The 12,378-nt window shown below is 42.2% G+C and overlaps 2 protein-coding genes across 4 annotated transcripts in view; one reads left to right on the forward strand and one right to left on the reverse strand.

The window, feature by feature from the left end:
- arhgef19 (Rho guanine nucleotide exchange factor (GEF) 19) overlaps positions 1 to 12,378 on the forward strand; it is a 34,129-nt gene that overhangs the window by 13,353 nt on the left and 8,398 nt on the right. For both annotated transcript variants that reach the window (XM_079679045.1, XM_079679046.1), the window contains exons 3-4: positions 9,568 to 10,059; positions 12,236 to 12,362. In XM_079679045.1, coding sequence (XP_079535171.1) covers positions 9,568 to 10,059; positions 12,236 to 12,362 — 619 coding nt within the window. The remainder of the gene's footprint in view (positions 1 to 9,567; positions 10,060 to 12,235; positions 12,363 to 12,378) is intronic.
- On the reverse strand, positions 424 to 4,898 carry LOC307037860 (uncharacterized protein). Of its 2 annotated transcripts, XR_013807793.1 has the most exons (3): positions 3,469 to 4,898; positions 1,853 to 3,325; positions 424 to 1,665 (listed from the first exon to the last, which is right to left on the reverse strand). XR_013807793.1 is itself a non-coding variant. In XM_079679048.1 (2 exons), exons 1-2 carry the CDS (start codon positions 3,785 to 3,787, stop codon positions 2,646 to 2,648), a joined length of 999 nt encoding a protein of 332 aa, XP_079535174.1. In that variant the 5' UTR covers positions 3,788 to 4,898; the 3' UTR covers positions 424 to 2,645. The 2 variants fall into 2 exon arrangements, 1 of the variants encoding a protein (XP_079535174.1); XM_079679048.1 differs by having other exon boundaries at positions 424 to 3,325.

Genomic DNA, 12,378 nt, shown 5'->3' on the forward strand with positions numbered 1-12,378 from the left:
CAATAAGACTACCCTTATAAAGGGATTATGAATAGTTTGTAATTCATTTATTAATTAGGTTGTGAACACTTTATTAAAATGATTTATAAAGACATGAGATAAACAGGGCAACTGTGACCGGTTGCTTGCCAAATAGTGAGCCCACATTTATCTGTACTGCTAAGCCTTATATTGGTTACCTAGCTTACCTTGTATTCTTCATCAGCCAGCATCCTTGCTTTCTGTTGTTCACTGAGTTGATTCTCCCCCCTTCCATCTTGATGTTTCTTGGCATCTCTTATGACCATCTATGAATGAGTTACTAACATTTATAGCTGCCGAAAGGGAGCCTTATTGTAAAGTGTAAAACACATTCCCATTTATTAATGAGTTCCTAACATTTATAAAAATGTTCACATGAAATGCAAATTAAGATGCAACAGAACCAAGCAAAACATTTTATTCACACATGAAGAAAATCAGGACTTATAGTGACTGTTTAGTATGACTGATACACATATTTAAACACAAGCTTTTCTCAGACATAAATGAAAGACTTGGTAAATGGTATCTATTCAGACTGGAAAAGCTTTGTGTATATTCTTGAACAAGCATCCAAGCAGTCCATTAGGGTGACCAGAGCCAAGCCAAGATGACCATTCAAGAACCTTGAGGTGTTCCTCCAACAAACAGGACATTACATTACATTGCATTTAGCTGATGCTTTTATCCAAAGCGACTTACAATAAGTACATTCGACCAGGAAGATACAACCTTGAAGAAAACAGAATCATATAAGTACATCAGGTTTCATAGAGCCAAACATTTCAAGTGCTACTCAACTGGATTTAGATAAGCCATCCCTTTATTAGTATATAAGTGCTTTGTTAGTAATTCTATCGCTCGAAGTGGAGTCGAAAAAGATGAGTTTTCAGTCTCCCCCGGAAGATGTGCAAGCTATCTGCTGTCCTGATTTCAATGGGGAGCTCATTCCACCATTTTGGAGCCAGGATAGCAAACCCACATGTTTTTGCTGATGGGAACTTGGGTCCCCCTCGCAGTGCGGGTGCAGCGAGCTGTTTGGCTGATGCAGAGCGGAGTGCACGTGCTGGGGTGTACAGTTTAACCATTTCCTGGATGTAGGAAGGGCCATATCCATTCGCAGCATGGTACGCAAGTACCAGTGTCTTGAAGTGGATTCTAGCAGTTACCGGAAACCAGTGAAGGGAGCGGAGGAGCGGCGTGGTGTGGGAGAATTTTGGAAGGTTGAAGACCAGACGAGCCGCTGCATTCTGGATGAGCTGCAGAGGTCGGATGGCACATGCAGGTAGACCAGCCAGGAGGGAGTTGCAGTAGTCTAGGCGTGAGATGACGAGAGGCTGGACCAGAACCTGCGTCGCTTTCTGGGTCAGCTGGGGACGTATCCTCCTGATGTTGTAAAGCGTGTATCTGCAGCAGCGATGTTTGCAGTGAAGGACAGTTTGTTATCTAGGATCACACCCAGATTCCTTGTAGTCTGAGTCGGGGAAACAATAGAGGTGCCGACGTTGATTGTTAGGTCAAGAGTGGGACAATCTTTTCCCGGAAGGAAAAGCAGTTCAGTCTTGTTGAGCTTGAGGTGATGAGTAGACATCCACTGAGACATGTCAGCTAGACAAGCAGAGATGCGTGCGACGACCTGGGTCTCTGAGCGGGGAAAGGACAGAATTAATTGGGTGTGGTCAGCGTAGCAGTGGTATGAAAAACCATGCGGGCTAATGACAGATCCGAGCGAGTTTATGTTCAAGGAGAAGAGGAGGGGACCAAGAACAGAGCCCTGAGGGACCCCTGTAGTTCATTGACAAGGGTCGGACTCGGACCCTCTCCAAGTTACCTTGTAGGTGCGGTCTTTGAGGTATGAGGTGTGGAGGGAAAGTGCAGTGCCTGAAACTCCAAGTCTTTGGAGGATGCAAAGGAGGATCTGATGGTTCACCGTGTCTAATGCAGCAGACAGGTCCAGAAGGATGATGACAGAGGAGAGGGATGCTGCTTTAGCAGTGTGCAGTTCCTCAGAGACAGCAAGGAGAGCAGTTTCTGTTGAGTGACCTGCCTTGAAACCAGACTGGTGCGGATCCAGAAGGTTGTTCTGATGGAGATAACAGGAGAGTCGTTTAAAGACAGCGCGTTCAAGTGTTTTTTGACAGGAACAGGAGGAAAGTGACAGGCCTGTAGTTTATAACATCAGACGGGTTGAGAGTGGGTTTCTTTAGGAGAGGGTTTACTCTTGCCTCCTTGAGACTGTTTGGAAAGTGACCAGAAGTTAGAGAAGTGTTGATGAAATGGGTGAGAAACGGTAGAATATCAGGAGCGATAGTCTGAAGGAGGTTTGAGGGGATAGGGTCCAGAGGACAGGTGGTAGGACGGGCAGAGGTAACGAGGGTAAGAACCTCACTTGGAGAGAGAGGGGAGAGGGAGGCTAGTGTGTGGGTGAAAGGTGGGTCTGGTGACCCAGCGGTGAGTAAAGGTGAGTCAGAAAAAGAAGAGCGAATATCATCAACCTTTTTTTTTCAAAGTAGTTAAAAAAGTCGCTTGAACGAAGGGAGGAGGGGGAAGGGGCTTTGGGGGGGTCCAAGAGGGTGGAGAAGATTGAAAATAGTTGTTTGGGATTGGAATAGGAAGATTGGATCTTATCTTGAAAGATGAGAGATCGAAGCGGAGAAAGAGGAGAGGAGAGCCTGATAGGTTAGGAGGTGGTCATGGTGTTTGGATTTCCACCGTTTCCGCTCTGCTGCCCTAAGGATGGTTCTATTAGCACGCAGTGCGTCATTTAGCCAGGGAGCAGGAGGGGACTGACGAGCCTGCCGAGATGTGAGAGGACAGAGAGAGTCCAAAGAGGATGAGAGAGTAGACAGGAGAATTTCTGCAGTAGAGTTTGGAGGCAGGAGTTGGAACGAATCAGAGGAAGGGAGGGCTGAGAGCACCGATGAGGCAAAGGTAGAAGGGGAGAGGGAACAAAGGTTACGGCGGACAGGTGCAGGATGAGAAGAGATTAGTTTGTTATGTTTGGAAAGGGGTAGAGAGAATGAAATGAAGAAGTGATCGGATGTGTGGAGCGGGTTTACAGAGAGGTTAGAAGTAGTGCAGTTCCTTGAGAATATGAGATCAAGGACATTGCCAGCGTTATGAGTTGGTGGGGATGGAGACAGTGAGAAAGCAAAGGTGGTTAACAGAGATGTTAGTTCAGATATCTTCCCTGTCTGGAGGTTGAAGTCTCCGAGAAGTACAGCGGGAGGGCCAGTTTCAGGGATGTGTGAGAGGAGATTATCTAATTCCTCCAAGAAGTCCTCCAAGAAGTCCCCCAAGGCGCCTGGTGGACGGTAGAGAACAACAATGGTTAATTGTATAGGATGAGTTACTGTGACGGCATGGAATTCAAAGGTGGAAGGAGTGAAGATAAGTAGCTTGAAGAGGGAAAGCTCCAGTTGGGAGAGAGCAGGAGACCAGTACAACCTCCTCTGCCAGTGGGTCTGGGTGTATGGGAGAAGGAATATGCTGTGGAGAGAGCTGCTGGGGTGGATGTGTTGGATGGAGTAATCCAGGTCTCCGTGAGAGCAAGGAAATCCAGAGACTGCAGGGAAGCGTAGCCAGAGATTAAGTCAGCCTTAGGAACAGCTGACTGGCAGTTCCACAGGCCACCTGAAACTAGATGTCGGATCTCAGTGGAGCATGTGGGATAGAGGAGAGCAGGCCGGTTATATCGATTAGGAGATACACGGGGCCAGTGATAATTGCGAGAAGACACATGAACAGGAATGGAGAAAATACACATGATTATAGCATGAGGGGTTAGAAAACCAAATGAAATAAAACACCAGCGATAGGGATGTCCCGATCACCTTTTTTTGCTCCCGATCCGAATCCGATCATTTGATTTAGACAATTTGCCGATACCGATTTTTACCAATTCGATCTTTATGCAATGCATTAAGAGAAAAAAAAGAAAAAAAGCATTCAAGTTGCCCTTAAGGTTATTTTTTTAATTTAAATTGGATATTCTATCCAACATGGATATAGCTTCTTTTTTTCACAGCAGCATTGGATCAGTTCAGTTGTGCAGCATTGGATCAAAAACAAGATAAAGCTTATCAGTACTCGTTAGCTTACTGCTACAATTAGACACTGCGCCCTGCCCACTCTGTTGCCAGATTTGAGAGAAATAAGCAACCAGGTCTATGAAAACAAGCCCCAAAGAAGCAACACATACATGATGTTCTGTAATTTGAAACCAAAACTAAGGCCTCAGGATGACTTTAAGACTTGAACATGGTCATTTTTGTTTTGTAACATTGAATACAACATTTAAAAAAAGTATTTATAAAAAATAAAAATAAAATCCCGATCCCCGATTTTTTTCTCCCGATTCCGATCTTCTGAAAATCACGTAATCGGCTCAGATCCCCGATCACGTGATCGGATCGGGACATCTCTAACCAGCGATACTTAGCTCAATCAAAGTGTCTTTGTCAATGTCTTTGTCTGGCTGACGCTGAAGCTGACGCTTCAGGAAAGAGCTATCTAAGATGGACACCTGATTGCTGAGTTCTCACAGCTGTGGGGCCAGGCCCCTCTAATTAGTTAACTATTTTCCACTGATGGGTGACAGCAGAGTGTTCCTGCCTATTGTAATGCAGGGTTGAGGCGCGTGACCCACTGAGACCTGTGTAACAGGTTGAGTTGAGCAGATCTGACATTTAAAATCTCTCAAAAGCGCCGTTTTAGCTACAATAACTACAGAACAATTATAGAACAAATGAAACAGAGAAGTCTATTTAAACAAGAATATTACTTACAGTAATCGCTGAGTCAGTAGGTAGTGTCCTCACCCGGTCAAAATGCACACAAACCCTCTGTACGGTTTCCTCTCAGTCTACGCACATGTCCTTTGAAAAATAAATCATAACATCATTTTAATTAACAACAAAATGCACACAAATTACAATAAAAATTGTTGCACATCATGTTTCAAAATGCCATACAGTACTTGTTTATTATGTGCATTGTATAACATAATTTAAGGATAATTATACAGTAATGGTCCATATTGTTTTTTTATTTATTTTTGTATTCCCTTGTACAAGAAAGCTCAGTCTATAACTGCCGAACATAGGAACTGGGTACAGTACCTTCTTCCAGACACAAATACTCAAATAAAATAGTTTACTTTATCAGCATTGGTATTACCAATAGTAATAGTCACGAAATAAATGTAATCTATTGATTCGTTTTCACCAACACGATTTTCCCATTTTTTTCGTGTCACACAGAACGATTTTAAAAGCAATGTATTTCTATTGGTAGTGTGTTTCGTGCCTGCAACACGTCTTTTTGTCCGGAAGACCGGAAGCTATGTGGTTCATTAAAACATTTTATTACTCAATATCAAGCCACGATTATTGTTTTTATTTTTAAATTGTACAATGTCTGACTTTTTTTGCCGCCCGCGAGGAAAATAAATGGGGCTCAGAGCCTCAGAATACTGAAATCTGTATTTTTGTTATCTTTTTTTCCTTCTAATTTGTTATTATTTGGTGCAGGCACGAAACATACTAACAATAGCAATACATTGCTTCTAAAATCGTTCTGTGTCAGAATACTGAAATCTGTATTTTTTTTAAATCTTTTTTCCTAATTTGTTATTATTTAAATTGATTTTAAAATCGTTCTGTGTGAACATGAATCATTAGATTAATTTCGTGACTATAACACGAAATGCCGTGAGACTGGGTTGTATCAATGCATAAAGTTACCTAACTAATAAAATATCTCTCTCACTTACAAGGATGACCTTATTTTACCAACCTCAAACAGAAGTCGTTTGTTCTACAGTATTATCCAACTTAAAGCTTAACATTTCTCTATTACGTTTTAACTTGGAGGCTACGATTAGCATTGTTAGCACAGATGTAGCTACCACTCGCTTACTACATGCTAACACAAGCCTTAACATTCATTTGTATTTATTTCTTTAATAATTTTTTAACAAAGAGTGTCTCATTGAGATAAGCTGACTAAAAACATAAATACATAAATAAAGTACTCAAATTTCACTTACCGCAAAACCGCATTCATACGGAGCCCTGGAGGGTTCACAGAGAGAGAAATAAATAAAACGTGGCCACGTTTTACTTTCTCGTTTCTCGACTTCCGGCCGGGGACTCCGGGTGGCAGTATACGCCGTGAGGTTGTTTGCGGTCTGCCAGTAAACCCAAAGCAGAAGAAGAAGTAGTGACGACAGCGGCTTCATTTGCCTAATCCTCCCTCAGGGATTTATTCCGGTGTGAACGCAATCTGTATTTAGTTCATGAAAACTAGAGAGTTCTCATGAACTAAGTTCTCATGAACTTTTGTGGGAAAAGTACTGCGGTGTGAATGCGCCTTGTAGCACATTGAGATTAAACGAATTTCTTTCACTTGGGAATACACAATTATGGAGAACCAGATTTGTGTAAATTACTGTTCGTGGTAATTTGAAAACAAATGCCGGTGGTGTCGGACACACACAAACTCACCGAACACGCACACACAGAGCGGAGCTGAGCACAAACACACACACATAATGCGCCCCGGTGACAGGACATCTCCTTCATAAAACGAGGGGGAATACTCTGGTAGTTCGATGTGTGTATAGGTGTGTGTGGTTAAACGTAGCAGCCTCGATCTCTATTCAGCTGTTCTAATGAAGGGAAACACAGTGAAGTAAACAGTAAAAGGCACAGCTCTTTGCAGCTGGTGCTGCTCTTCTCAGATTCTGCTGAGTTACACGTTACTGCCTCCAGTGCCCTGTACGACGAAGCCAGTTCAACAGACCCTGGATATGTTCGATTTACCCGGCTTAACTAACCCTAACAAAAGCGATGTCGATAAGCGGTCCTACGAAGCTGGTTATCAACTCAGCAAATCAACCAGGGTTTCTCTGTCCGGCTGAGAGCGCGTTCACCTGAAAGGGACTGGGTTAGCAACATTTGACCAATCACAAACATGGAGACGCGTGCTGACAGCGCAGCGTCATACTTCATGAATGAATAGTGTAAATAGCAAATCCTGCTTCGTAGTACAGGCCACTGGTGGTGCCGCAGAGATTTCATAAAGTGAAGGAGGTTTTCCTTCTATAAAACAGCTGTGGGTAGCAGATACTGTGAGTCACGGACAGGAATCCCTCAATTTAAATAAAACGATCGAGGCCACGCTTTATTAACTCGTGCCCACGCTTTATTAACTTGTGCTAACGAGAAAGTAAAACATGGCCACGTTTTATTTATTTTTCTCTCAATGAACCCTCCGGGGCTCTGTACATTCATGCACCGTCTGTCACAATAGTCCGATATAAGCATGAAGAATAGTCCACAAGGCACCAGCACAACAAACACGGCCGAGTTCAAGTTATGTTCCCCGGATGAGCTGAGCAGGCTGAGCCCCTGTAGCTTCACGGAGCTGCTAGCAGAGAGACAGGAAGCTAACAACAGCAGTCACTGGACATACCTGTCACTCAATGTGAACACACTGTCACTACCCGATCCGTCCCCCTTCCCGATCGGTACTGCGCATGTGCGAGATGGTCCGCCATATTGGAGAACTCCGGACGGCAACCCAGGAAGGACACTTGACACAGTGGCTTTTGGCAAAGCTGAAAAATAAAACGAGAGAGAGACGAGTTATTGTTATTACAACGTGACTTCACTATTATTTAACAACTCTTTTATTGGGTTCTTTTATTTGGGGTTAAGTACATTGTCAGAATAAGTGAGAAATTAATTTAACTTCTGTTAGACAGCTATCATACTGAATACATATTTACTGTGAATGTATGGGAAAATGTATGGCATATGGTAACAATAACTCATCTCTCTCTCGTTTTATTTTTGAGCTTTGCTAAAAGCCACTGTGTCAAGTGTCCATCTTGGGTTGCCGTCCGGAGTTGTCCAATATGGCGGACCATCTCGCACATGTGCAGTACCGATCGGGCAGGGGGACAGATCGGGTAGTGACACACACCCTAATTTATGCATAAGTTTAAGGCTTAGTGGCGAAGTCACGCCCATCTACTTCCGGTCCATGGGACCTTATTTCGGAAAAATTATGCATTGAAGTCAATGAAGAGAGAAAACGTATCTTTCGATCCCATTTGAATTGTGCCATGAATTACACATATTATGTTTGTCAATCTTAAAAAATAATTTTGCAAGTCAAAAAAAAGAAATGTGTCGTAAAACTGTGAAGTAACACATTTGTTTGTGTGAAACGCTCAATGAACTACATCTCCGGTCTAGCAGAACAACACACGTCACCAAGATGGCCGTCACTACTGTCTTGTCAAAAAAGTGATTGACTACCCCCACTATCACCACAATGAAACACGTCCAGAAGAATGTCATGCAAAGCTGCCTGCCTGCCTTCCTTTGACCCTCTCTGAACTGCTTGATCTTTTGAATGTTTAATGTCAACCATTTGTGCAGATAGCATGAACTAGAAAAGACTGGGCTTAAGTTGTGTATTATAGAATGATCACAGCGGTGACAGTACTCTTTAAAGGGTTCACGAAATATGAATACTACTCTTACTGTTTAACTTTTTGGGTTACTTAATGTTAAGGCTAATAAAAATGACAAGGCTATGAGGCTGTAATTCTAACTAACGTGCTTGCTACTACTGTAGCTAGGTAGCTAACTTGATCCAGCCACTCCTGGTCCTTTCATCAGACGGGAAGCGAAAGAACGAGCAAGACCCATTGCTGGTATGATAACAACCTGGTACTAAGCACACAGGCATCTTGTTAAAGTTATCTGATCTTAGTTATCTCTTATTTGGTGGAGGAAAACAATTGTGACATCAGTTATGACATCACTTACGCGACTCTGGGATTTGTAGTCTTTCTAGTTAAGTATTTTTCATAGTCTTATATTTCAACAGTTTTACGACAAACTGACTTTTTTGACATGGAAATTATTTTTTAAGATTGACAAACATCATATGTGTAATTCGTTTCACAATTCAAACTGGATCGAAAGATACGTTTTCACTCTCCATTGACTTCAATACATAATTTTTCCGAAATAAGGTCCCATGGGGCGGAAGTAGATGGGTGGTACTTTGCCACTTAAACAAATTATAAATGGTAGTAACTCATTAATAAATGGTGATTTGTTTAACACTTTACAAGGCTCCCTTTTGGCAGTTATAAATGTTAGTAACTCGTAAATAAATGGTCCTAAAGAGATGTCAAGAAACATCAAGATGGAAGGGGGGGAGAATCAACTCTGTGAACAACAGATACCAAGGATGCTGGCTGATGAAGAAGATGAAGTAAGCTATAGTGCCATTATAAGGCTTAGTTATCTTGCCAAATAGTGAGCCTGTGTTGATGTATGAAAACTATGTTAGAACTGGTTTATTAATCATTAAGAACCATTTATAAAGTGTTTACAACCTAATTAATAACCTAATAATAAACCCTTTAATGAATCCTTTATAAGGGTAGTCTTATTGTAAAGTGGCACCTAACTCTTAACATGATTCTTCTTTATCTCATGGAGTTATTTTTCCTGTTTCCAGGGAGAAAGATGCAGATTTATTCCCCTGACAGCCCGAGTGATGAATCCCTCTGCAGCCCGATCCTGGACGCAGACTACCTCTTCCCAGGACCCTTTGCTTCTTTCCTTGAGGAGGACCTCAGCGGATTATCTTCCCTGGAGGCCATTTCAAGCCCCTCCTCTGTAGACGGCTTCTCAGATCTCCCAAACCTCAGTGAGGAGGATATTTTTAATCTACCTGAAGAACCCCTACACATAATAGAGGACTCACTGCCAGGGCTGGGGGACGACAGCGGGGGTGTAGAGACGTCCAGTGCCACAGGGGGGAGCTTTTTGTCCCGCAGCCGTCAGGGGGATCAGGAGCGACGGCGCTTCTCGGCCTCAGAGCTGATCTCTAGATTGCAGCTGTCTCAGAGGAAGAGCTCCTTCACACTGAAGCTGGGGAAGTCTCTGTCAGCTCGAGTGGCCTCCAGAGACCGACAGAGCACCATCAGCCTCGGGCCCAACGCTGACTGTGAGTCCAGAACCGGTCCAACATCACGGTCCATTTCAATCAGAGGTGGTTCCATCAACACAGCTTAGCAAGTAGTTGTTGTATAAAAACCTTTTTCAAATAAATACCCAACTGTAGTATGAACAAAAAATAGCCATTAACGTATTGTGCCTAGTCTTGCATAATTCTTAACTTTATTGCTGAAATATTTAGTCAATTAATGTATACTTGGTAATGGCAGAAAATGCTATATATTTTGTTTTTGGACTGTTGATAAAAAAACAAAACAAACAATTGGATGCCATAACTTAAGGATCTGGGTATTTGCGCTGGTAATTTTTTGTCATTATATCATGACTATGCATGCACTGATGATTCGATACGTTCTGTCCGTAACATCATGATTGATTGGAAATTGTCTTATTGAGCTCACTTTAAACAAAGCAAAGCAAAACATTACAGATGTAATATCCTTGCCTATAACATTTAATTAAATCTAACAGAGGAACAACTCTTGAAAGAAAAATGGCATTATATACAGATTTAAAAAAAAAAAATGTGCAGAATCATCAAGGATCTAGAACATTATTATCAGATTTGATGGAAGTGAAAATACTCTCTCCCTCTTTACTGTATAGTATACAAATATTTGAAACATAATAGGGAAAATAATATAGTTATAAGATTGATAGATTAACAGTAATCAACTAGCTTGAAAAAGCTTATTATGTCAAGAAGCTGTATTTTCACTTCTTAAGAATCTTAAAGTCACTAAACATCCATGAAAGTTCAAACTGAGTTAATGTTTTATCAACCTTTACCACAGGGGTTCCCAACCTTTTTTCCAAAGAGCCCTCCCAAATGACTCCTGTTTGAAGTTGCGTGCCCCCCCCCACACACACACACACAAGGGGGTAATTAAAGTTTAAAAGTCTCAAAAATGCTACAACTACTGTCACAAACTGGATGAATGTGAAGTATTTTGTTAAAGGAGGATGAAAGCGTAATTAAGGAGCACTATTGGAGTGACTGATGGCTATTGGACTCAGGATGAATTCATTTGGATTCCGGCTGTATGAAGAAATTAAAGGACGGCGCGGAAGTGGAAACAATTCACAAAGGGATTAAACTGTTTAAAACACATGCTCAAAGTAAGCCGGATTTTGCCGATGTGTTTATGTGGATTTAAAAGTCGTAAATAATCTACAAAATGGAGGAGACCGATCTGATCGGAGCAAATGTGACAAATAATCCAACTGAAACCGGCATGGACAATGACTATGTTTTAAAAATGCGCTTATCCAGAAAAGCCCGGTTTGGACACTTTACGGGCAGAAGAAACATTTCTATTAAAGAAAGAATTATACATTTCTGTCTTTTTATACCTATAATAGCTACTAACTTGAATTGTTATTCAAATTAATTAATCAATTATTTTTTATATTTTATTGTAATGTAGAGACAAGGCTTTTAGCGACAATCATGTATTGCTTTATAATTATATGTAAAAAATAAAAAAAAGTCTAAATATGATATTTGGCCTCAAATCATCTGAGGCCTGGCGCCCCCCCCCATGCCATCTTTGGCGTTCCCCCAAGGGGGGCGCCCCCAGCTTTGGAACCACTGCTTTACAACATGAGGACCATTGCTTCTTCCCCAGACTTCACACAATGGATGTATAATAAGAACTGGATACAGCGTGGGAGGCGGGGTCTCGTTCTTTCCTATGAGAGCTGCTCATCGGCGCATGAAGGCAAAATGGCCCAACTTTTGAGAGAGCGAAACGTCACAGATTAACCGTCATGCCTGGCTAGAGCATGCGCAGTTGAGTTGCCCCTTAAGCCCCGCCCCCCGAGCTCCCACTCTCGGCTCACTAGAATGAATGGAGAGAGAAAATAAATCCAGATTCGGCTTTTAGTGCATTTTACAACTTTAAGGACTTAATGATTATAATAAGGGCTATAAAATATTTCATACTGGGTTGTTTATTTAGTTTTTTTAAAAGTATCTGCTGATTTACAGACGTCTCTTTCTTCCCCATGTTAGTCAATGGGAAAAAGTTGTTTTGGGGCGGGTGACGTCACGGACTGATACGGAAGTTGCAGTACCGCCGCTTGGACCCAACGAATGTTGGGCACAGAGTCCGGCGCACTTCCTGGGGGCTTGCTTCACACCTTGTGCTTTTTATCCTCTCTAGATAAGTCCAGCTCGAGGCACCGCAGCTCCGGAGGCTCCAGTGACAGCGCCCCCCACAGTCCTGTAGGACCCCCACCCGCTCTGTCAGGCAGCGACAATGGCATGCATAGGTGGAGCACTAAACTCGGGTAAAAGCATACTTTG

The sequence above is a fragment of the Notothenia rossii genome (genome assembly GCF_949606895.1).
Source record: "Notothenia rossii genome assembly, chromosome: 4".
Classification (NCBI taxonomy): domain Eukaryota; kingdom Metazoa; phylum Chordata; class Actinopteri; order Perciformes; family Nototheniidae; genus Notothenia; species Notothenia rossii.